This window comes from Heptranchias perlo, chromosome 17 (assembly GCF_035084215.1).
Source record: "Heptranchias perlo isolate sHepPer1 chromosome 17, sHepPer1.hap1, whole genome shotgun sequence".
Classification (NCBI taxonomy): Eukaryota; Metazoa; Chordata; class Chondrichthyes; order Hexanchiformes; family Hexanchidae; genus Heptranchias; species Heptranchias perlo.
Window position 1 is genome coordinate 57293720 of NC_090341.1, and position 25859 is coordinate 57319578.

Genomic DNA, 25859 nt, shown 5'->3' on the forward strand with positions numbered 1-25859 from the left:
AGGGGACCGAGTGTAATATATCCAAGTTTGCTGACAATACAAAGCTAGGTGGAAAAGTAAGCTGTGAGGAGGACACAAAGAGGTTCCAAGGGATATAGGCAAGTTAAGTGAGTGGGCAAGAAGGTAGCAGATGGAGTATAATGTGGCAAAAAGTGGAATTATCCACTTTGGTAGGAAGAACAGAAAATCAACATTTGTTTAAAAAGAGACCAAAAAATGTTGGTATTCAGAGGGTTTTGGGTGTCCTTGTACACGAATCACAAAAAGTTAACATGCAGGTACAACAAGCAATTAGGAAGTCAATTGGTATGTTAGCCTTTATTGCAAGGGGGTTGGAGTAAGGAGCTTTTCCTGCAATTGTACAGGACTCTGGTGAGACCACACCTGGCGTACTGTGTACTGTTTTGGTCCCTTTACCTAAGGAAGGATATACTTGTCTTAGAGGGAGTGCAACAAAGGTTCACTAGATTGATTCCTGGGATGAGAGGGTTGTCCTATGAAGAGAGATTGTGTAGAATGGGCCTATACTCTCTGGAGTTTAGAAGAATGAGAGGTGATCTCATCGAAACGTCTAAAATTCTTAGAGGGCTTGACAGGGTAGATGCTGAGAGGCTGTTTCCCCTGGCTGCAGAGTCTAGAACTAGGGGTCATAGTCTCAAGATAAGGAGTCAGCCACTTAGGACTGAGATGAGGAAAAATGTCTTCACTCAGAGGGTTGTGAATCTTTACAATTCTCTACCCCAGAGGGCTGTGGATGCTCAGTCGTTGAGTATATTCAAATGTAAGGAATCTTACAACACCAGGTTATAGTCCAACTGTTTTATTTGAAAATCACAAGCTTTCGGAGGCTTTCTCCTTCGTCAGGTGAGCGAGTGTGGGATTCCATGGAAGGTTACTGCATTTATATTCAGAGAACAATACCTGGTGATTACAGATAATCTTTCCAACTGCCCGTTGTCAAGGCAATCAAAGTGTTCAGACAGAGTGATGTTACCTACAGGACCACCGAATACACAAACGGCCAGAACACAAAACAGAGAGAGAGAGGGAGAGAAACATCCGAAAGGAAGAGAAAGACAGAGAATGACCCGTTGTGTTAAAAACAGATAACTTTTTTTCGCTGGTGGGGTTACGTGTAGCGTGACATGAACCCAAGATCCCGGTTGAAGCCGTCCTCATGGGTGCGGAACTTGGCTATCAATTTCTGTTCTCCAAGGCGGCCTTCGAGACACACGACAATGCAAAATCGTCGAACAGAAATTGATAGCCAAGTTCCGCATCCATGAGGACGGCCTCAACCGGGATCTTGGGTTCATGTCACGCTACACGTAACCCCACCAGCGAAAAAAAGTTATCAGTTTTTAACACAACGGGTCATTCTCTGTCTTTCTCTTCCTTTCGGATGTTTCTCTCCCTCTCTCTCTCTGTTTTGTGTTCTGGCCGTTTGTGTATTCGGTGGTCCTGTAGGTAACATCACTCTGTCTGAACACTTTGATTGCCTTGACAACGGGCAGTTGGAAAGATTATCTGTAATCACCAGGTATTGTTCTCTGACTATAAATGCGGTAACCTTCCATGGAATCCCACACTCGCTCACCTGACGAAGGAGAAAGCCTCCGAAAGCTTGTGATTTTCAAATAAAACAGTTGGACTATAACCTGGTGTTGTAAGATTCCTTACATTTGTCAACCCCAGTCCATCACCGGCATCTCCACATCATGAGTATATTCAAGACTGAGATCAATACCATTTTGGGCATTAATGGAATTAAGGGATATGGGGATAAGAACATAAGAAATAGGAGCAGGAGTAGGCCAATCGGCCCTTCGAGCCTGCTCCGCCATTTAATAAGATCATGGCTGATCTGATCCCAACCTCAAATCTAAATAGGGCAGGAAAGTGGAGTTGAGGTAGAAGATCAGCCATGATCTTATTGAATGGCGGAGCAGGTTTGAGGGGCAGTATGGCCTACTCCTGTTCTCATTTCTTATGTTCTTAATTTCCTCACCTACTTTCCTGGGGTGGAAACTATCAGGTCCTCGGGATTTGCCAGTCTTTAGTACCATTATTTTTTCTAATACTGTTTTCTTGCTTACATTAACTTCAGTGCATTCCAGTCCTTGTTACATTATTAGTTTCCCTGGAATGTCAGGTATATTAACCTCCTCCTCTACTGTGAAGACTGACACAAAGTAATTATTGAACAAATTTGCTATTTCCTTATTTTCATTTGCAATATTACCCGCATCTGTTTTTAAAGGGCCCACATTACCCTTGACTATCCTTTCCTTCTGATATAATTGTAAAAACCTTTTGTGTTAATCTTAATATCCTTCGCAAGTTTCTTTTCATATTCCCTTTTTGCAGCTGTTATCTTTTTTGTCTTCCTTTGCTGTTCTTTTTATCTCTCCCAGTCCCCTGGATCTACACTACTCTTTGCACTTTTGTATGCTCTTTCTTTTAGCTTTATGTTATCTCTCACCTCTTTTATCGACCATGGCTGTTTTACTTGGTAAGTAGAGCTCTTGCACCTTACAGGTATATACTGGACATGTATTAAGCTAAATTCTCTTCTGAACACCTCCCCCTATTCCGCTTAACCGATAACAGTTTTAACCAGTTTGACCAGAGAAAGGGAGTCTTTCTCTGTCTCTCTTTCTCTCTCTATAAAGCTATAAAATAAAGCCCTGGTCAGATTAGACACATGGTGACCTCGATGCACAAAAAGACTAGTTTTGGTTAGGCAGTGCGACGCTGCTCCAAGGAGGTAGATAGCAGGGTGTGGGATTTGATAAAGGGTCAAAAACCTATTGGATTCCACATGATCACTAGGCTACCGTACCAAATTGAGCAGCTCAGATGCAGGAAGGACCACCCAACTCTACCATTACTGACCAGGAAGGACAAGGTTATGTATCACTGTCATGTTTCAAGATTTTGACTATTTGACCTTGGAGGAATTTGGGATTTTGCTATTAAGTTACATTTAGCTGACAAGGGATTAAGTTCACAACATACAGCTGCCCCCAACATGGATCAGAATTCAGACAAAGCTTCTATCCAGAATGGTACTTCCCACATACCACATCAGCTTCAGGCATGGAGGTTTGTTAGAGACATTCCATAAACATTCACCCATATGTTGCAATGGCTTCATTCAAGTGAGCTACTAGGAGCTCACTCCTAAAAGGTTTAAAGGGCCAATCACCAGGCATGGAGAGCTGGAGGAGGGTCAATGGTCAAGTCTTTGGCTTCCTGTCCAGCTAGAAAAGGAGAGGTTGCAGACATCCGATTGGCAAGTTAGACACAGAGAGCGAGAGCTCGCTGCTTATGTTTAGTGCTGTCTGATCAGAAATGTGTATTTAGCCTAGGATAGTGTGGCATGGTTTGTTATTTTATACGTTAAGAGCAACAGTACAAAATAGATTAAAATTGACTGTAAATGTTATTCTGATCATTCACATAATATATGCAAAATAAATCCGTCTGTTGGTTTATAATTGGCCTTGTCTGCCTTCCGGATGACAGCAGAAATGCATGTGGGAGTCTGTGTGACAATATATGACACCCATATCTTTCCAGATCGGGTCTGACCAAGGCTCTGTATAACTGAAGCATAACTTTTTCCCCTTTGTATTCCACCTCCCCTAAGATAAAGGCCAACATTCCATTCGCCTTTTTGATTTTTTTGTACATATGCACTAGTTTTTAGTGATTTGTGTACCTGGACACCAAAATCCCTTTCTTCCTCCACACCTAGTCTCTCACCATTTAGAAAATATTCCAATGTGTCTTCCTTGGATCCAAAAATGGATGACCTCACACTTCCCCACATTGAACTCCATCTGCCACAGTTTTGCCCACTCACTTAATCTATAAATGTCCCCCTGTTCCCAACTACACAACTTACTGTGTCTCCTAACTTAGTGTCATGAGAAAACTTGTATATGTAACTCTCTCTTCCTTCATCCAAGTTATTGATATATACTGAGGCCCCTGAACATATCCCTGGGAAACACCACTTGTCACATCCCACCAATCAGAGTACATTCCCTTTATTCCTACTCTCTGTCTCCTACCTCCCAACCAGTTACCAACCCATATCACAAGGTCACCTCCAATTCTGTGCCCTCTCATTTTTGCTAATAATCTCTTGTGCAGAACCTTATCAAATGCCTTCTGGAAATCCATGTAGACAACATTCCATAGACACTCCCCTATCCACCACATTAGTGACCTCCTCAAAAAATTCAACTAGATTAGTCAGATATGACCCACCCTTCACAAATCCATGCTGACTCTCTTTGATCAACTCATACCCAAGTGCTCAGTCTCTCTATCCCCAATGATAAATTCCAGTAACTTCCCCACAAATGATGTTAAACTGACAGGTTTGTAGTTACCTGGTTTCTACCTCCCCCATTTAAACAATGGAATGACATTAGCAATTTTTCAATCTAAAGGCACAATTCCCGAATCTAGGGAGCTTTAGAAAATTATGACTAATGCATCTGAGTTCTCCCCACCTCTTTATTTTAATACCCTGGGGAGGAAACCATCAGGTTCTAAAGATTTGTCTATCTTTAGTCCCATTATTACACCCCTGCTGCCAAACTTCAGGTTTCCCTTCCACAATTCTGCCTGACTAAAGATTCCCCACAAGCTGCCAAACCCCTGCAACTCCACTACAGTTCTTCCAATGCAAAGGTCCATTCCCCAGTGCTAGTAAAGTGCAGAACCACAACCAGTGCAGCTAAACTTCCCCCTACCTAGTGCTGCTAACTACCAGGAGACCTAGTGTGGGCACCCAGCCACTTTATGTTATTAATGTCCCCATCCTCAACATCTGGGATAGGGTCAAAAGGAGGGCAGAGTGCCAGCCAGAAGATCACCCCAGCACAATTCTGGTTCACTGTAATTTTGGCTCCCAGATATCTAACTCCAACTGTTACATTTTGCTTACTATCTTGCTGTGTGGTTTCAGAAAGCATTTTGAGTATTTTGTGGGTAAAAGCCACTCGGTGTCAGATTATACAATTACAGGGTGACCAGTTTATATCAGTGATTTTCATTATAAAAGTGCCAAAAAAAGTTAGCAATAAAAAAAAGTTGACACACAAGTGTGATTAAAAGAGGGCCAACAGGAAGTAAGGTTTTCTACAGAGCAAAAGCACACAGACATAAGATATTTCACAAGATATACGATTACTGAAGAGTCAGAGGACGCACAGTATCTTAACAATGGAGTGTTTATACCTTTTATTAAATGGCATTCTAGGATTTTTCCTGGTACTTTAGGGACACAATGTCAGGTTCCACATGTACAACACCCAGCTCTACCTCCCCACCACCTCCCTCGACGACTCCACTGTCTCTCATTTGTCACATTGCTTGTCCGATGGATGAGCAAAAATTTCCTCCAACTAAATATTGGGAAGACTGAAGCCATTGTCTTTGGTCCCCGCCACAAACTCCGTTCCCTAGCCACTGTCTGAGGCTGAACCAGATCGTTCGCAACCTTGACGTCCTATTTGACTCTGAGATGAGCTTCCGACCACATATCCGCTCAATCACCAAGACCGTCCACTTCCACCTCCATAATATCACCTGTCTCCGCCCCTGCCTTAGTTCATCTAATAGTGGATGCTCATAGTGGATGCATTGGTTGTGATCTTCCAAAATTCCCTAGATTCTAGAAGGTCCCAGTGGATTGAAAGGTAGCAAATGTAACACCGCTATTAAAGAAAGGAGGGAGAGAAAACGGAACTACAGGCTAGTTAGCCTGACATCAGTCGGGAAAATGCTGGAATCAATTATTCAGGACACTTAGAAAATCATAATATGATTAGGCAGAGTCAACATGGAAATTGTGTTTAATAAATTTATTAGAGTTTTTTGAGGATGTAACTAGCAGGATAGATAAAGGGGAACCAGTGGATGTCATATATTTGGATTTTCAAAAGGCATTCAATAAGGTGCCACATAAAAGGTTGTTACACAAGCTAAGGGTTCACAGGGTTGGGGGTAATATATTATCATGGATAGAGGATTGAAAACAGAGAGTAGGGATAAACGGGTCATTTTCGGATTGGCAGGCTGTAACTAGTGAGGTGCCGCAGGGATCGGTGCTGGGGCCTCAGCTATTTACAATCTATATTAATGACTTAGATGAAGGGACCGAGTGTAATGTATCCAAGTTTGCTGACAATACAAAGCTAGGTGGGAGAGTAAGTTGTGAGGAGGACACAAAGAGTTTGCAAAGGGATTATTGACAGGTTAAGTGAGTGGACAAGAAGGTGGCAGATGGAATATAATGTGGGGAAATGTGAGGTTATTCACTTTGGTAGGAAGAATAGAAAAACAGAGTATTTTTTAAATGGTGAGAAACTATTAAATGTTGGTGTTCAGAGAGTTCTAGGTGATCTCGTACAAGAAACATAGAAAGTTAGCATGCAGGTACAGCAAGCAATTAGGAAGGTAAACGGCATGTTGGCCTTTACTGCAAGTGGGTTGGAGTCCAAGAGTAAGGAAGGCTTGCTACAATTGTACAGGGCTTTGGTAAGACCACACCTGGACTACTGCGTACAGTTTTGGTCTCCTTATCTAAGGAAGGATATACTTGCCTCAGAGGTAGTGCAACAAAGCATCACTAGATTAATTCCTGGGATGAGAGGGTTGTTCTATGAGGAGAAATTAAGCAGAATGGGGTTATACTCTCTGGACTTTTGAAGATTGAGAGGTGATCTAATTGAAACAGATAAGATTCTGAGGGGCCTTGACAGGGTAGATGCTGAGAGGCTGTTTCCCCTGGCAGGCGAGTCTAGAACTAGGGGTCATAGTCTCAGGATAAGACTGAGATGAGGAGGAATTTCTTCATTCAGAGGTAAATCTCAGGTATTCTCTACCAGAGAGTGATGGGTATGCTGAGTCATTGAATATATTCAAGGCTGAGATGGATAGATTTTTGAACTCTAGGGGAATCAAGGGCTATGAGGATCAGGTGGGGAAACACAGCTGAGGCCAAAGGTCAGGCATGATTTTACTGAATGGCGGGGCAGGCTTGAGGGGCCGTATGGTCGACTCCTGCTCCTATATCTTATGTTCATCTGCTGCTGAAACTCTCATCCATGCTTTTGTTACCTCTAGACGTGACTATTCCAATGCTCTCCAGACTGGCCTCCCACCTTGCACCCTCCGTAAACTTGAGCTCATCCAAAACTCTGTTGCCCGTATCTGAACTCGCACCAATTCCCGTTCACCCATCATCCCTGTGCTCACTGACCTACATTGGCTCCCGGTCCAGTAATGCTTCAATTTTAAAATTCTCATCCTTGTGCTCAAATCCCTCCATGGTCTCACCCCTCCCTATCTCTGTAACTTTCTTCAGCCCCACAACCCTCCGCAATCTCTGCGCTCCTCCAATTCTTGCCTCTTACGTAGCCCTGATTTTAAACACTACACAATTGGCGGCCGTGCCTTCAGCTGCCTAGGCCCTAAGCTCTGGAATTCCCTCCCTAAACCTCTTCACCTCTCTCTCCTCCTTTAAGACGTTCCTTAAAACCTACCTCTTTGACCAAGCTTTTGGTCACCTGTCCTAATATCTCATGTGGCTTGGGTGACAAATTTTGTTTGAAAATCGCTCCTGTGAAGCGCCTTGGGATGTTTTACTACATTAAAGGTGCTACATAATTGCAAGTTGTTATTGTTGTGGTTGACCGAATTCCATAACTATGTTCATTGCTCTGTGACATTATGGGCTCGTCCATCTCTTGAGGGGTTGCACACGGGGAGTCAAGGCCAAGTGAAGTAGGGTTAGGGGCCAGGGAAACTTGGACCAGGAAGCAGAGCTGTGACTTAGTCCCACTTTGAAGTCCTTCTTTTTTTTAAACTGGGTGCCTGAAATGGAAAGTGTCCAATCCTCAGCACTAACCACCTTCACCTTGAGTAAGCGTAAAAACACACAGAAGCAGGAATCAGTTCAGATAAGAATGAATATGATATTTATGAAATTATTGGGAAGATGCTAGAAGGGATCGTAAGAGCATTGGGAAAGAGAAGGGGCCATGAGAAATTCACAACATGGCTTCCGAAAAAATAGGCATGCCGAACAAATTTGCTAGAGTTTTTTTGAGGAAGTCACTAGTGTAGTGGATGAGGGTAATCCGGTAGACATTGTCTATCTGGACTTTCAGAAAGCATTTCATAAGGTGCCTCACACTAGGTTACTGCACAAGGTAGAATCTTGTGGTATCAGTAGACATTTGAAACGCTGGATTAGGAATTGGCTCCAATCCTGCAGCCAAAACGTTGTAGTTACCAGATGTGGTTCAGTTTGGAGACGTTACTAGTGGTGACCCCCAGGTATCGGTCCTGGGCCTGCTACTCTTCATGGTCTTTATTAATAATCTGGACAGTGGTGTTTGGAGTATGGTCAGTGAGTTTACAGATGGCACCAGAATCCGTGCAAGGGTTAAGACCGTAGAGGAGTGCAATCAAATCCAAAAAGATTTAGATGTTCTAGGGGATTGGGCCACACATTGGCAAATGGCATTTACTCTAGCTAAATGTAATGTCATGCATGTTGGTAGGGCCATCACAGAATACACGTGTCATTTTCAGGAAACAATATTGAAAGAGGTTGAGAGAGAAAAAGATCTTAGTGTTATTGTGCTCAGATCACTGAAGGTACATGACCAATGTGGAGAAACTGTAGCCAAAGATAACAAGGTATCGAGTTGTATTAATAGAACCATTCAGTATAAATCAAAGGACACCATTCTGTCATTATATAGGTTGCTGGTCAGACTACATCTGGAGTACTGTGCCCAATTTTGGTCCCCTCACATGGTGGGTGATATACTGGCCTTGGAAAAGGTCCAGAGGTGAGCTATTAGAATGGGCACCTGGTTGTTCTTCGAGCCGGCGCGGACTCGATGGGCCGAATGGCCCTCTTCTGCACTGTATCTTTTCTATGGTTCTATGGTACAAAAATGATTCCTTGCTTAAAGAACCTCAATTACTCAGATAAGCTCAAGGACCTTGGTCTATTTAATTTAGATGTGGAGATGCCGGTGATGGACTGGGGTTGACAATTGTAAACAATTTTACAACACCAAGTTATAGTCCAGCAATTTTATTTTAAAATAAAATTGCTGGACTATAACTTGGTGTTGTAAAATTGTTTACAATATTTAATTTAGAGCAGCGAAGACTTAGAGGTGACCTGTTGGAGGTCTATAAAATAATTAAAGGGCTGGATAGCATCCCTACTGATAGATTATTCCAGTTTAACAGGTTAGGGAGGACCAGGGGGCACGAGTTTAAACTTTGGAAGAGTAGGAATAGACTGGACGTTGGGCAGTTCTTCTTTTCCCAGAGAGTAGTGAGCCTCTGGAATGTGTTGCCGGCTGGTGTGGTGGGTGCTGAGTCTCTGCCTTCGAGAGGGAGCTGGACCAGTTCCCGATAGGGGCAGAGATCGTATCATAGAACGGTTACAGCACAGAAGGGGGCTATTCAGCGTATCAAGCCAGTGTTGGCTCTTTGTAAGGGCAATCCAGTTAGGCCCATTTCCCCGCTCTTTCCCCATAACCCTGCAATTTCCTTCCCTTCAAATATTTATCCAATTCCTTTTTGAAAGTTACTATTGAATCTGCCTCCTCCACCCTTTCAGGCAGTGCATTCTAGATCATAACCACTCGCTGCGTAAAAAAGTTTTTCCTCATGTCACCTTTAGTTCTTTTGCCAATCACCGTAAATCTGTGTCCTCTGGTTCTTGACCCTTCCACCAATTGGAACAGTTTCTCTTGATTTACTTTATCTAAACTCGTCGTGATTTTGAACACACCCATCAAATCTCCTCTTAACCTTCTCTGCTCTAAGGAGAACAACCCCAGCTTCTCCAGTCTATTCACGTAACTGAAGTCCCTCATCCCTGGAACCATTCTAGTAAATGTTTTCTGCACCCACTCTAAGGCCTTCACATCCTTCCTAAAGTGCAGTGCCCAGAATTGGACACAATACTCCAGTTGTGGCTGAACCAGTGTTTTATCAAGGTTCAACATAACTTCCTTGCTTTTGTACTCTATGGGCGCTAAATTGGGCCATGTAGCGCCCATTGTTTCGGTGCTACACGGCCTCTCTGACATCCAAGGTGGCGTCTTGGATGCGCACGCACGTTTCCAGTGTGATGTGCACCGGACGCCATCTTGGTATAGGAGTTTAGGGCAGGAGCAGATAACAAACGCTAGAATCATGTAAAGTAGGGAGAAAATGGATACATTCAGTATGCAATGCTGATTTAGTGATAGACACCATTTTGGGACTTAACGCTCAACTCAATGTACAGTCTTAACCCCGACCATCTGAACGTGTCTTAGAGTGCCTGGAGGACCCCCACCAGCGATATTTAAAAGGACCATGCAGGATTTACAGGTTAGTGGCTGGATTATTGCTTCTGGCTGCCGAGACATTTGGAACTGTTTTTGGAGGTCTCCTAGACTTCAATACTAGGACGCGGGGACATAGCCTAACATTTAGAGCCAGGACATGTAGGAGTGAAGTTAGGAAATGCTTCTACATGCAAAGGGTGGGAGACGTTTGGAACGCTCTTCTGCAGACGGCAGTTGATGCTAGCTCACTTGTGAATGTTAAATCTGAGATTGATAGATTTCAGTGAACCAAGGGTATTAAGGGATATGGGGCTAAGGCGGGTATATGGAGTTAGGTCACAGGGCCACCATGATCTCACTGAATGGTGGAACAGGCTCGAGGGGCAAAATGCCACTACCACTTGCTGCCTCCTGATATGCGCCACCTTCTCCTGCAAGAAAGCGGGAGGTGTGCCTGGGTGATGTGCCTGTCATAGCTGAATAGCTGCCAGTGTGTGTGGCCTGTGAGTTGTGGGTGGGCGGCATTGGTAATGTGTAAGGGTGAGAGGAAGCATCTGGTTGGAAGAATTGAGTACTGATGGAAAGAGTGAATTTATTGGTATGTGGGTGATGGGGGGGTGTAGTGTGTGGTGCAGTTGGTAGGAGACGCCACTTGACAATTGACCTCACTCACCTTGACCACTAATGTCAAAGCACTGAACTTCTTCCTGCACTGCATCCATGCTCATGATGCTGTGCACCTGGCATTGATTTCATCCCCCGCTGCCTCCCACTGCCTTTTAGATATATGTCTGGAGGGCCTCTTGTCCTCTCCCTCAGCGGATATAGGATGTCCCCCCTTCTGTCCACCTTTTGCACCAAGGCCTCTGGTGCATCAGCAGAGAACCTTGGTGCACGCAACATCGCAGGCCTGGTACCACCTCAGATCGGCAGATTGGTGAGGTCTGGCGTGCAGATTGGAGGATGTGGGATTTAGTAGTAGGCAACCTTTATTCAATGTTTCAACATAACTCATCAGTGTGTAAACATTGGGATGGGACCTGCATCTGTGTTTTACATGTGCGATGTCTGATCTCCGTTCAGACTCTGTGCAGACAGTAGACTGTTATTTTCAGCAAATAACAGGTACTAGCTACCTTTAAGAGATTTCTAAGAAACATCCTCCCTTTAAGAGTTTGAGCTCCCCCTGGTGGTGGAAAGTGCAAATTTCACTGATTCCACGTGCAAGGCTGGGAATAAGAACATAAGAAATAGGAGGAGTAGGCCATCCTGCCCCTCGAGCCTGCTCCGCCATTCAATCAGATCATGGCTGATCTTCTACCTCAACGCCATTTTCCTGCACTATCCCCATATCCCTTGATGCCTTTAATATCTAGAAATCTCAGGCAAATCTCAGAAAATTGTGCAAATAATAGGGTAATAATCGTGGGGGATTTCAACTTCCCCAATATTAACTGGGAGTGTAAAAGGCTTAGAGGGTACAAAATTCTTAACGTGCATCCAGGAAAGCTTTTTGAGCCAGCATGTAGAAAGTCCTACAAGAGAGGGGGCGGTACTGGACCTAATTCTAGGGAATGTGGCCGGCCAAGTGGAAGAAGTGCTAGTAGGTGAGCACTTTGGTGACAGTGACCATAATTCGGTGAGATTTAAGGTGGTCATGGAAAAGGATAGGGAGGGGCCGGAAATAAAGGTTCTAAATTGGGGGAAGGCCGATTTTAATAGGATAAGGCAGGATCTGGCCAAAATGGACTGGGATCAGCTGCTTGTAGGAAAATCCGCATCGGAGCAATGGGAGTCTTTCAGAAGGGAGATTGAGACCATACAATGGCAACATGTTCCCGTAAAGGTCAAGGGTGGTTCCAAGAACTCCAGGGAACCTTGGATGTCAGGGGATATACGAGAATGGATTAGGAAAAAAAGGAGGGCTTTTGGCAGATACAAAAGGCTAAAGATGGAGGAAGCCCTCGAGGAGTACAAAAAGTGCAGGGGGATACTTAAAAAAGAAATTAGGAGATCAAGGAGGGGCCATGAAATAACACTGGCGAGCAAAATAAAGGAAAATCCTAAGATGTTTTATAAGTATATTAAGGGTAAGAGGATGACTAGGGAAAAAATAGGGCCCATTAGGGACAAAAATGGCAATCTGTGTGTGGAGCCGGCAGATGTAGGAGGGGTTCTAAATGAATTTTTTGCATCTGTTTTCACTATGGAGAAGGACGATGTAGACATAGAAATACGGCAGGGGGACTATGATATACTCGAACATATTAACATCGAGCGGGAGGAGGTATTGGCGGTTTTAGCAGGCCTAAAAATGGATAAATCCCCAGGCCCGGACGAAATGTATCCCAGGCTACTGTGTGAGGCAAAGGAGGAGATTGCGGGGGCTCTGACACATATATTCAGAACCTCTCTGGCCACAGGGGATGTGCCAGAGGACTGGAGAACCGCTAATGTAATACCATTATTTAAGAAGGGGAGTAGGGAAAAACCGGGGAACTACAGGCCAGTGAGCCTAACATCAGTGGTAGGAAAATTATTGGAAAAAATTCTGAAGGACAAAATTAGTCTCCACTTGGAGAAGCAAGGATTAATCAGGGATAGTCAACATGGCTTTGTCAAGGGAAGATCATGTCTGACTAATTTGATTGAATTTTTTGAGGGGGTGACTAGGCGTGTGGATGAGGGTAACGCAGTGGATGTGGTATACATGGATTTCAGTAAGGCCTTCGATAAAGTCCCCCACAGGAGACTGGTCAAGAAGGTACGAGCCCATGGAATCCAGGGTGCCTTGGCACTTTGGATACAAAACTGGCTTAGTGGCAGAAGGCAGAGGGTGATGGTCGAAGGTTGTTTTAGTGACTGGAAGCCTGTGGCCAGTGGGGTACCACAGGGATCGGTGCTGGGTCCCTTGCTGTTTGTGGTCTACATTAATGACTTGGATATGAATGTAAAAGGTATGATCAGTAAGTTCGCTGATGATACAAAAATTGGTAGGGTGGTAAATAGCGAGGAGGATAGCCTCAGTCTGCAGGACGATATAGATGGGTTGGTCAGATGGGCGGAACAGTGGCAAATGGAATTTAACCCGGAAAAGTGCGAGGTGATGCACTTTGGAGGGACTAACAAGGCAAGGGAATACACAATGAATGGGAGGACCCTAGGCAAGACAGAGGGTCAGAGGGATCTTGGTGTGCAAGTTCACAGATCCCTGAAGGCGGCGGAACAGGTAGATAAGGTGGTAAAGAAGGCATATGGGATACTTGCCTTTATTAGCCGAGGCATAGAATATAAGAGCAAGGAGGTTATGATGGAGCTGTATAAAACACTGGTTAGGCCACAGCTGGAGTACTGTGTGCAGTTCTGGTCGCCACACTACAGGAAGGATGTGATCGCTTTGGAGAGGGTGCAGAGGAGATTCACCAGGATGTTACCAGGGCTGGAGCGCTTCAGCTATGAAGAGAGACTGGGAAGATTGGGTTTGTTTTCCTTGGAGCAGAGGAGGCTGAGGGGGGACATGATTGAGGTGTACAAAATTATGAGGGGCACAGATAGGATGGATACTAAGGAGCTTTTTCCCTTCATTGAGGGTTCTATAACAAGGGGACATAGATTCAAGGTAAAAGGCAGGAGGTTTAGAGGGGATTTGAGAAAGAACTTTTTCACCCAGAGGGTGGTTGGAGTCTGGAACTCACTGCCTGAAAGGGTTGTGGAGGCAGGAACCCTCACAACATTCAAGAAGCATTTGGATGAGCACTTGAAATGCCATAGCATACAAGGCTACGGACCAAATGCTGGAATATGGGATTAGAGTAGACAGGGCTTGATGGCCGGCGCGGACACGATGGGCCGAAGGGCCTCTATCCGTGCTGTATAACTCTATGACTCTCTAACTCTAAATCTATCGATCTCTGTTTTGAATGTACCCAATGACTGAGCCTCTACAGCCCTCTGGGATAGAGAATGCCTAAGATTCACCACCCTCTGAGTGAAGAAATTTCTCCTCATCTCAGTCCTAAATAGCCTAGCCTTTATTCTGAATAGTTGTAGTCATCCCAGCTGTAGTGCTGAACACCTGTGCTTCAGTACTAGCCGCGCCTCTAGCTAAGCTATTCCAGTAAAGCTACAATACTGGCATTTACTCTACAGGGAAGGAAATCATAGAAAGGTTACAGCACAGAAGGAAGCCATTCGGCCCATCGAGGCCGTGCCGGCTCTAAGCAAGAGCAATCCAGCTAGTCCCACTCCTCCGCTCTATTCCTGTAGTCCTGCAAATTTTTTCCTTTCAAGTACTTATCCAGTTCCCCTTTGAAGGCCATGATTGAATCTGCCTCCATTACCCACTCGGGCAGTGCATTCCAGATCCTAACCACTCGCTGTGTAAAAAAGTTTTTCCTCATGTAAAAAAGTTTTTCCTGAACGCTGATTGCAGGTGAGTCCTCGGGCCAGCCGAAACTTGCATCCTGCCTGCGCAGGGGTCATTGGGCATCACGCTACCTGTGCCCAAAAATGGCCCTTATCCAATTCTTTTCCCCCCTATGCCTCTATTTATAAAGCACAGGATCCTGTATGCTTTCTTAAGCACGTTCTCTTCTTGTCCTGCCACCTTCAAACATTTGTGCACATATACCCCCAGGTCTCTCTGTTCCTGTAACCCCCTTAGAATTGTACCATTTAGTTTATATTGCCTATCCTCATTCTTCCTGCCAAAATGTATCACTTCGCACTTCCCTGCATTAAATTTCATCTGCTATGAGTCTGCCCATTCCACCAACCTGTCTGTATCCTCTTGAAGTCTATCACTATCCTTCTCATTGTTTACTACACTTCCAACTTTTGCGTAAGCTGCAAATTTTGAAATTGTGCCCTGCACACCCAAGTCCAAGTCATTTATATCAAAAAAAGCAGTGCTCTTAGTATCAACCCCTGCTGAACACCACTGTATACCTTCCTCCAGTCTGGAAAACAACCATTCACCTCTACACTCTGTTTTCTGTCCCTTAGTCAATTTTGCATCCACGCTGCCACTGCCCCTTTTATTCCATGGGCTTCAACTTTGCTGACAAGCCTATTATGTGGTATTTTATCAAACGCCTTTTAAAAGTCCATATACACATCAACCACATTGCCCTCATCAACCCTCATCAAAAAACTCAATCAAGTTAGTTAAAGACGATTTGCCTTTAACAAATCCGTTCTGGCTTTCCTTTATTAATCCACACTTGTCCAAGTGACTATTAATTTAGTCCCGGATCATCGTTTCTAAAAGCTTCCCCACCCCTGAGGTTAAATTGACCCGCCTGTAGTTGCCGGGTTTATCCTTACACCCCTTTTTGAACAAGAGTGTGACATTTGCAATTCTCCAGTCCTCTGGCACCACCCCCATATCTAAGGATATTTGGAAGATTATGGCCAGAGCCTCTGCAATTTCCACCCGTACTTCCCTCAGCAACCTCGGATGTGTCCCATCTGGACCGGGTGACTTTTAAAAAATTCATTCATGGGATGTTGGCTTCACCGGCAAGGCCAGCATTTATTGCCCATCCTCCCTAATTGCCCTTGAGAAGGTGGTGGTGAGCCGCCTTCTTGAACCGCTGCAGTCCATGTGGTGAAGGTTCTCCCACTGTGTTATTAGGAAGGGAGTTCCAGGAATTTGACCCAGCGATGATGAAGGAACGGCGATATATTTCCTAGTCAGGATAGTGTGTGACTTGGAGGGGAACATGACTTTTCTACTTTATGTGGTACCTCCTCTTTATCAATTTTTAGCCCATCCAGTATCTCAACTACCTCCTCTTTTACTGTGACTTTGGCAGCATCTTCTTCCTTGGTAAAGACAGATGCAAACTACTCATGCCCTCTGCCTCCATGTGTAGATCTGCTTTTTGGTCCCTGATCGACCCCACCCCTCCTCTAACTACCCGTTCACTGTTTATATGCCTATAGAAGACTTTTCGATTCCCTTTTATCTTGGTGCCAGTCTATTCTCATACTCTCTCTTTGCCCCTCTTATTTCCTTTTTCACTTCCCCTCTGCACTTTCTATATTCAGCCTGGTTCTCACTGGTATTATCAACCTGACATCTGACATACGTCCCCCCCTTTTTCTGCTTCATCTTACTCTCTATCTCTTTTGTCATCCAGGGAGCTCTGGCTTTAGTTGCTCTATCTTTCCTCCTTGTGGGAATGTGCCTAGACTGTACCCAAACCATCTCCTCTTTAAATTGTTCAATTACAGTTTTGCCTGCCAATCTTTGATTCCAGTTTACCCAGGCCAAATCTGTTCTCATCCCACTGAAATTGGCCCTCCTCCAATTAAGTATTTTTACTCTAGGTTGCTCCTTGTTCTTTTCCATAATTAATCTAAAACTTATGATACTATGATCACTGTTCCCTAAATGTTCCCCCACTGACACTTGCTCCACTTGACCCACCTCATTCCCCAGAACCAGATCCAGCAATGCCTCCTTCCTCATTGGGCCGGAAACCTATTGATCAAGAAAGTTCTCCTGAATACACTTCAGAAATTCCTCCCCTCTTTGCCCTTTACACTATTACTATCCCAGTCTATATGAGGATAGTTGAAGTTCCTCATTATCACTACTCTATAGTTCTTGCACCTTTCTGTAATTTCCCTGCAAATTTGCTCCTCTATATTCTTCCCACTAGTTGGTGGCCTATAGAATACCCCCAGTAGTGTAATGGCACCTCTATTGTTTCTTAACTCTAACCAAATAGATTCTGTCCTTGACCCCTCCAGGACCTCCTCTCTCTCCAGCAGAGCAATATTCTCCTTAATCAATACTGCCAACACCCCCCTCCTTTCTTTCCTTCCCTATCTTTCCCGAACACCTTGTATCCAGGAATATTTAGTACCCAATCCTGCCCTTTTTTGAGCCAGGTCTCTGTTATTACTACGACATCATATTCCCATGTGGCTATTTGCAACTGCAGCTCACCAACCTTGTTTACCATGATTCATGCGTTTACACACATGCACTGTAAACCTATCTTAGACCTTCTCGTATTCTCTCTTAGTCTGATCCCACCTAATACCCTACTATTTCTTACTCTTCTGCTTTCTCAATCCTTTGTGCACCTTGTTTCTCCTCTCTAATGCTACATCCTGGTGCCCATCCCTCTGCCAAATTAGTTTAAACCCTCCCCCGCACACTAGTGAACCTCCCCGCAAGGACACTGCTCTGTTGAGGTGCAACCCGTCCGGCCTGAACAGGTCCCTCCTGCCCCTGAACTGGTCCCAATGCCCCAAGAATCTGAAGCCCTCCCTCTTGCACCATGTCTCTCCCCACACATTCACCTGCCATATCTTCCAATTTCTGTACTCACTAGCGTGTGGCACTGGGAGTAATCCAGAGATTACTACCTTTGAGATCCTGTCTTTTAACTTCCTCCCTAGCTCCTGAAACTCTAACTGTAGGACCTCATCTCTTTCCTTTCCTATGTCATTGGTACCCACATGGACCACGACTTCTGGCTGTTCCCCTTCCCCCCGCAGAATGTTTTGCACCCTCTCCGTGATGTCCTTTACCCCGGCACCAAGGAGGCAACACACCATGCGGGACCACGTCGGTGGTCACAGAAACGCCTGTCTGTCCCCCTGACTATCAAATCCCCTATGACTACTGTATTTCTACTCTTCATATAGAAGGCCAGTGTCTTTACAGATAACACTTGGTCCATGTGATCTCCTGGACTAGTTTTGATCACCTGAGGGGGTCGGAGAGGAATTTTACAGAGTATTTTTTCCCTTATTGGCCCTGTGTTTTTTTCTGTTTTTTGGCCACTTGCAGGAGATTACATGGCTGAGGGGAGGTGGGGAAGGGGGAGGAAGTTTCCAGTCATGATACTCCAGCCATCACAGTGTGGGACAGGCTTGATGGACCAGCTGGTCTTTTCCTGCCCCGTCAATTTTCTAAGTTCCTAAGTGTCATCCATGAGGTGTGAACCCGATACAAGTGTTTGGATAGCAAACTGTATTCACATTAAAATTGTGCTTTATTAAAGAATTGAGGAATGAATGGAATGTCAAGAGATTTTTGTTGATAATTTACAAGGAACGAAGGAGACAGCAGAGGCTGGAACCCACCTAATGAAGATCCAACTCACTTGGTAAGAAATGATGTACTCATATTGGGAAAATTATACGGAAACAATAGCCAATTCTGAAATCTTTGGAAATTGGTCTATGCCGTGTTCTAATATATTTGACATAAAAATACTGCACTCCACAAGATATTAGGACTGTTCTTCCTGGCTCCCCTCTGTCTTGGCGCTAGGAAGGAGCACTGGTTTAGCTGTCTTGGGGCAGGGGCCACCTCTGGTGTGGGCGTGAAGCAGCACCTTTGGCCTCCGAGACTGGAGGCTTAATAGAGATCAGGAGGCAGAAGACCCCAATTAATCCTGGGGGGCTTTAACGTTCACTTGCCCTTCTGTCTGCAGCCTGCCCCCGGCACTACAGCTGATCCTCCTGGGCAGGCCATAGCACCATGTTTCGCTGGACACCCCTCTGCTCAGCTGCTTAGCAAGGAACAGGCAGGGGGCTGGGAATGCCCCCCATAGGACCCGCTCCACCCCCATGGGGAAGCCCAAGAGACAGCAGGGTACCGGGAGGGGACAAGCACCTGGTCAAATGAGTCTTGGTCCCTTTTTCTCTCCCATTTTGCTGAGGAAATGGGCATTCTCTGGAGGCAAAGTTCAGGAATATTGGGTAAATGAAGGTGCAGCCAAGTACTAAGTGAGCTGGGCCAGAAGTGTACAACAGATTCCTACATTGGATCAGGGATTGTGGTGTTTACTGGAATCCTCCACATTAGAAACTGTGTCACTGGTGCTTTATCCCGTCATGATCACAAACCTTGAAGGTCACGTGGGTGTCCGTCAGTAAAGGTCCTTCCACCTCTATTATGGGCATGGATTGGTCTCTGCTCATCAGCTGGATATTGGCTCCTCCTATAGCTTCCAAACCTTCCATCAGACTGGGCCCGCTGCTCCCATCTGTGGGGCTCAATGCTTTTGCCAAAGTGTCGAATGCCCTGCAGTAAAAAACACATCACTAGTGCTTTGCTCCTACTCATAGTGTAGTATTACAGCACCACACAGCAACTACTAGAAACATACTCTGTATGCAACATGCTGCTATTTAAAAGCCCTATGCCATTTCCTGGGTGCACATTAAGAGAGGGGATGCGGGCCAGGGGCAGGGTGATGCTCAGAGCTGAGCTCCTCGGAGAGTGACTCGTTGGCCAAGTTGAAATGATGGTGTTCAGACCACGAAAGGAACGATAATGCTCAGACCTTAACCAGCACCTGCTGACTCCCCACTTTCACAGCTAGACTGAAAAGTATACAGTGCACTCGGCGAAAGGACAAGAATGAATGAAATAAATGACTGTCATTGAGGCCAGACAAGTGCACACAGAGAGTAAGCCACTCGCTGCAAAGCTCAGCGTTCACAATGGAAGCAAACGAATATGTGACCAAACAAAGTAACTTTGAAGGAGAGGGGCCAGTGCGGGTACTGCAATAGATAACCATGCAGTTTGGCCACCAATAATCTCCAAATTGCAAACAGGTTCACGATTCATGACCTGCAGGGTCTGACCCTTAACCCTCACCATGACCTGCAGGGTCTGACCCTTCACTCTCATCATGACCTGCAGGGTCTGACCCTTCACTCTCATCATGACCTGCAGGGTCTGACTCTTAACCCTCACCATGACCTGCAGGGTCTGACCCTTCTCCCTCACTATAAGAACATAAGAAATAGGAGCAGGAATGGGCCATACAGCCCCTCGAGCCTGCTCCGCCATTCAATAAGATCATGACTGATCTTCTACCTCAACTCCACTTTACCACCTGATCTCCATTTCCCTTGATTCCCTTTGTGTCCAAAAATCCATCGATCTCAGCCTTGAACATACTCAACGACTGAACATCCACAGCCCTCTGGGATACAGAATTCAAGATTCACAACTCTCTCAGTGAAGAAATTCCTCCTCATCTCGGTTATAAATGGCTGACCCTTTATACTGAGACTATGACCCCTAGTTCTAGACTCTCCAGCCAGGGGAAACAGCCTCTCAAGGTTCTACCCTGTCAAGCCCCCCAAGAATTTTATACGTTTCAATGAGATCACCTCACATTCTTCTAAACTTCAGAGAGTATAGGCCCATTCTACTCAACCTCTCCTCATAGGACAACCCTCTCATCCCAGGAATTAATCTAGTGAACCTTTGTTGCACCACCTCCCACTCTGTGGCAAATATATCCTTCCTTAGGTAAGGGGACCAAAACTGGACACAGTACTCCAGGTGTGGTCTCACCAAAGCCCTGTATAGTTTCAGCAAGACCTCCTTACTCTTATACTCCAAACCCCTTGCAATAAAGACTAACATACAATTTGCCTTCCTAATTGCTTGCTCTACCTTCATGTTAACTTTCTGTGATTCCTGTACAAGGACACCCAAATCCCTTTGAATACCAACATTTCTTAGTCTCTCACTTTTTAATTTTTCTAATATTCTGACTACAAAGTGGATAATTTCACATTTCCCCAGATTATACTCCATCTGCCACCTTCTCACTTACTTACTTACGCCCACTCACTTAACCTGTCTCTATCCCTTTGCGGCCTCTTTGCGTCCTCCTCACAGCTTACTTTCCACTTAGCTTTGTATCATCAGCAAACTTGATTACATTACTCTCGGTCCCTTCATCTAAGTCATTAATATAGATTGTAAATAGCTGAGGCCCAAGCACTGATCCTTGCGGCACCCCACTAGTTACAACCTGCCAACTTGAGAATGACCCGTTTATCCCTACTCTCTGTTTTCTGTCCATTAACCAATCCTCTATCCATGCTAATATATTACCCCAAATCTCATGAGCCCTAATCTTGTGTAACAAACTCTTATGTGGCACCTTATCGAATGCCTTTTGAAAATCCAAATATACTACATCCACAGGTTCCCCTTTATCTACCCTGCTAGTTGCACCCTCAAAAAACTCTAATAGATTTGTCAACCATGATTTCCCTTTCATAAAACATGTCGACTCTGCCTAATCATATTAGGATTTTCTAAGTGCTCTGTTACTACATCCTTAATAATTGATTCTAGCATTTTCCCTTATATTGATGTCAGACTAACTGGCCTATAGTCCCCTGTTTCCTCTCTCCCTCCTTTCTTGAATAGCAGGGTTACATTTGCCACCTTCCAATCTGCTTGGACCGTTCTAGAATCTAGGAAATTCTGGAAGATCAAAACCAATGCATCCACTATCTCTGTAGCCACCTCTTTTAAAACCCTAGGATGTAGGCCATCAGTTCAAGGGGATTTGTCAGCTTTTAGTCCCATTAATTTTTCCAGTACTTTGTCTTTACTAATCTTAATTACTTTAAGTTCCTCCCTCTCATTAGACCCTTGGTTCCCCGCTATTTACGGTATTTTTTTGTATCTTTTACTCTAAAGGCAGATACAAAATATTTGTTTAATATCATTGCGAGTTCCTGATTCCCCATTATAATTTCTCCTGTCTCAGCCTCTAAGGGACCATGTTTACTTTCGCTAATCTCTTCCCTTTTACATACTTGTAGAAGCTCTTACAATATGTTTTGATATTTCTTGCTAGTTTACTCTCATATTCTATTTTCTCCATCTTTATCAATTTCTTGGTCATCCTTTGCTGATTTCTAAAACTCTCCCAATCCTCAGGCTTACTACTCTTTTTGGCAGCATTATAGGCCTCTTCTTTTAATTTAATACTATCCTTAACTTCTTTAGTTAGCCACGGATGGATCACTTTTCCCGTGGAGTTTTTATTCCTCAAGGGAATGTATATTTGTTGAGAATGATGAATTATTTCTGTAAATGTTTACCATTGCTTATCTACCATCATATCTTTTAATCTAATTTCCCAATCTACCTTAGACAACTTGCCCCCTCATACCTATGTAATTGGCCTTGTTTAAATTTAAGACCCTAGTTTCGGACTTAACTACATCACTCTCAAACTCAATATGAAATTCTATCATATTGTGATCACTCTGCCCCAGAGGATCCTTAACTATAAGATTACTAATTAACTCTGTCTCATTACACAATACTAGATCTAAAATAGCCTGTTCCCTAGTTGGTTCCTCAACATATTGCTCTAGAAAACTCTCTCGAATACATTCCACGAACCCGTCCTCCAAACTACTTTTGTCAATTTGATTTGCCCAGTCTATATGAAGATTAAAGTCCCCCACGATTATTGCATTACCCTTGTTACATGCTCCTCTTATTTCCTGATTTATACTCTGTCCAATACTATAATTACTGTTAGAGGGCCTATAAACTCCTCCCACCTATGTTTTCTGCCCCTTGTTATTTCATAGGTTATTTGACTGTGGAGGGCATCACAGCCAAAGGTTCTGTTGCCATCTGACATACACACACGTACACTTTCTAGAAGCAGTCACAAGCTTCCAGGGACACCATTAATAACTCTATCAGGAGGACATCCTTTATTTGAGAACCACTGCATTTCAAGCTGGCTAAAAAGCCCACTGTATAACATGTGTGGACACTTTTATCACCTTCATTACCATACTGATGTCACAAAGATTCAGCAATTATTCCAGTTTCTGCTGAAACAAACACTAAAAATCTCCATAAACAACCTCCTGATTGCCAGGACCAGAATACGGAGTGCCGCTTGAGATTGAGTGCAAGTGAGTCACGAAATCAGTCATTGTGGGAATAAAACTGTATTAAACAGGGACAAGTCATCGTTTGCTCTCTCTTCACTTAGAGAACCCAGGCAGACAGCCATTAGATTGCTGATCGATGACACATTTAATGGTAGTTGTGTGTACCGTGTAATCTCACTGGTAGACTGGTCTTCTTGCTGCAGATCTGTAACACCGACATCTCCATTATTAAGTGCTTCGATTGCTGAAAGGTCACTTAGGCTCTGTGAATCCTCTTTGCCCTTGCTGAGGTTTGCTAGTGAGGTGACGACATTAGCCAGCGTACCCAAATCACCATGACTCGTTTCAGCCTAAAACAAAGAGATAAAGTGGAACTGATCGCACCATTGATCTGATGACACTTTATAAATTTGCTGGAGAAAATAACAGACAATTTTATTGTTACCAATCCGGGCCTGTCATGGATCCATTCTCGGGTCAGTGACATCAGTCACTCCCATAATGTGAGCATCTTATTTTCAATGGGAGCTGACTCCCACTGCCCAAATCTACTTCGACAATAGCGTAACCCGGGGGTCTAACAATAGTAACCCCTTGTGACCTGAACCAAATATTCATGTCTTTTGTACTTCAATTTCTTCAATCTCTGAAGGTAGACAGAGAAATCACTTGGCGATACCAATTATTAATCTGCTTTGCTTCATAGCAAATTATGATCCGATTCATTTATTTCAAACAATACAACTTGTCTTCACTTAATACAAAATAATGAACACGCTACATCTCCCCACATTAGTGGGTTGTCTTGCCTGAATTAATAACTTCTCTGCATTCTGGCCTTCAGCACAGTATAGAATCTCAAGTCCTTGCAGTCTCCTCAACCTGACTCCAGTGTCAGCATTTAATCAAAGTAACTACCCCCCCAACCCAAGCGTGAAATCCACCAGCCTAACTTGGCAATCACCCCTGCTGAGTTCAAATGAATAGAGTTGTCGTTGCAGCAATGAGTGTGAACAAACATTAGAATGATGAACCATCTTTCATTGTCTCGAGCTGGTTCATACCCTGCTCTGTCTGAATTTTAATCTATATCTTCCAGCCTGGCTCTACGAATTAAATCCATTAAGAGCTACGTTTAGCTAAATGAAAGCACTTTTAGCATATATTACACCTAGGTCCCCGTGTGACAGCATAGTCAGGAATCCCAAAGTATGTTAGGTATCAACTCCTTGTAATTTACTCCTCTCATCCCTCAGTCACATCAATTTCCCTTTCCATGCTTGTGCGGCCGATAGCCTTTCATCACTGATACATCCCTCATGCCTGGGAGACCCTTTCCTGCTTGTTCCAACTCCCTCCCAGGGCCAACTGTGCTCAATTATAGTAAATGGGCCGAATATGGCCCCAGACAGGGCATCCCTGAGACAGCCTATCAGCTTTACTGATGCTTAAAAGCTGATGTTCAAACAGGCTGCTCCTGACGAGGGGAAAACTGAAACTGCTCACAAATCCGGCACAATACCCGGGATTTTCACTTACTCCGTGGGAAAAACTACCATTTACAAGTGAACGTCAAGCACACTGTGGGAACACTGCCTGCTGGTGGAAGGATGAGGGCACGGCTTTGAGTAGTGGAGGAAGACACATGGCCTGTAACAAACAATTTCCTCTTTCTTTGGTCAAATGTGTTTTGAGGAAGCGATAACATTCCCCCGTTGATGAAATATATGACAGGACAACAAACGAGGGAGAATTCAACTTTACATGATTATAACCATGTGACTTAGAAATCATACACTACATTGATTCCTCTAACCAGATCGTCTATATATTTAACAGACACACAAAAATCCTCCCACCTTAGAATCTGCAGCCACTAGAACAGCACCACTGTCTGTCCGTATTAATGGCTGCTGAATATTCACCAGTGCTCCCGATTCAAACAGATCAGACTGCCTGCAAGAAAACGGAAAACAAGATTTGGTCATGTGTATATTATCAACAAGTCTCATCTCTTATTCTACCTCATTGTTTCCCAGGACCCCTAAACAGACAAATGTGAAGTGGTCAGAGAGCCAGCACAGATTTATGGGGGTAAGTCCCATCTGGCTTAGTTGAATTTTTTGAGGAGGTAATTTGCATGGTGGATAGGGGAATGTCCATGGATGTTGTTTATATGGACTTCCACAAAGCATTCAATAAGATTCCACTTAGGAAACTGTTAGCAAGGATGGAATTGGAGGCGGCCTTTCAACATGGGTGGGGAATTGGTTCGGAGGTAGGAGAGAGTAGGGATAATGGGTATTGGCAGGATGTGACTACTGGTGTCCCCCAGGGGTCGGCACTGGGGTCTCAGTTTTTCACTATATTTGTAAATGACTTGGATGAAGGAATGGAGAGCAGTATATCTAAGTTTGCTGACGATACTAAGTTAGGTGGCACCGTCAATAGTGTAGATGGGAGCAGAAAGTTGCAAAGGGACATTGAGAGATTAAGTGAGTGGGCAAAACTGTGGCAGATGGAGTTTAAGATGGGAAAGTGTGAGGTCATCCACTTGGACCTAAGAAAGATAGATCAGAGTATTTTCTAAATGTGAGAGGCTATGAACTGTGGAGGAGAGAGAGATTTAGGAGTCCAAGTACAGATATCACTAAAGGCCAGTGGACAGGTACACAAATAGTTTAGGGGGGTGGTGGAATCTAGGCCTTCATCTCAAGGGATACAAAGGGGTGGAAGTTATATTGCAGTTGTACAGAGATC

At 44.3% G+C, this 25859-nt stretch overlaps 1 protein-coding gene across 5 annotated transcripts in view; it reads right to left on the reverse strand.

Moving 5' to 3' along the window:
• LOC137334327 (nuclear receptor subfamily 2 group C member 2-like) overlaps window positions 1–25859 on the reverse strand; it is a 166665-nt gene that overhangs the window by 38159 nt on the left and 102647 nt on the right. For all 5 annotated transcript variants that reach the window (XM_067999020.1, XM_067999022.1, XM_067999019.1 and 2 more), the window contains 3 exons: window positions 24959–25055; window positions 23265–23449; window positions 19263–19440 (listed from right to left, as the gene is read on the reverse strand). In XM_067999020.1, coding sequence (XP_067855121.1) covers window positions 19263–19440; window positions 23265–23449; window positions 24959–25055 — 460 coding nt within the window. The remainder of the gene's footprint in view (window positions 1–19262; window positions 19441–23264; window positions 23450–24958; window positions 25056–25859) is intronic.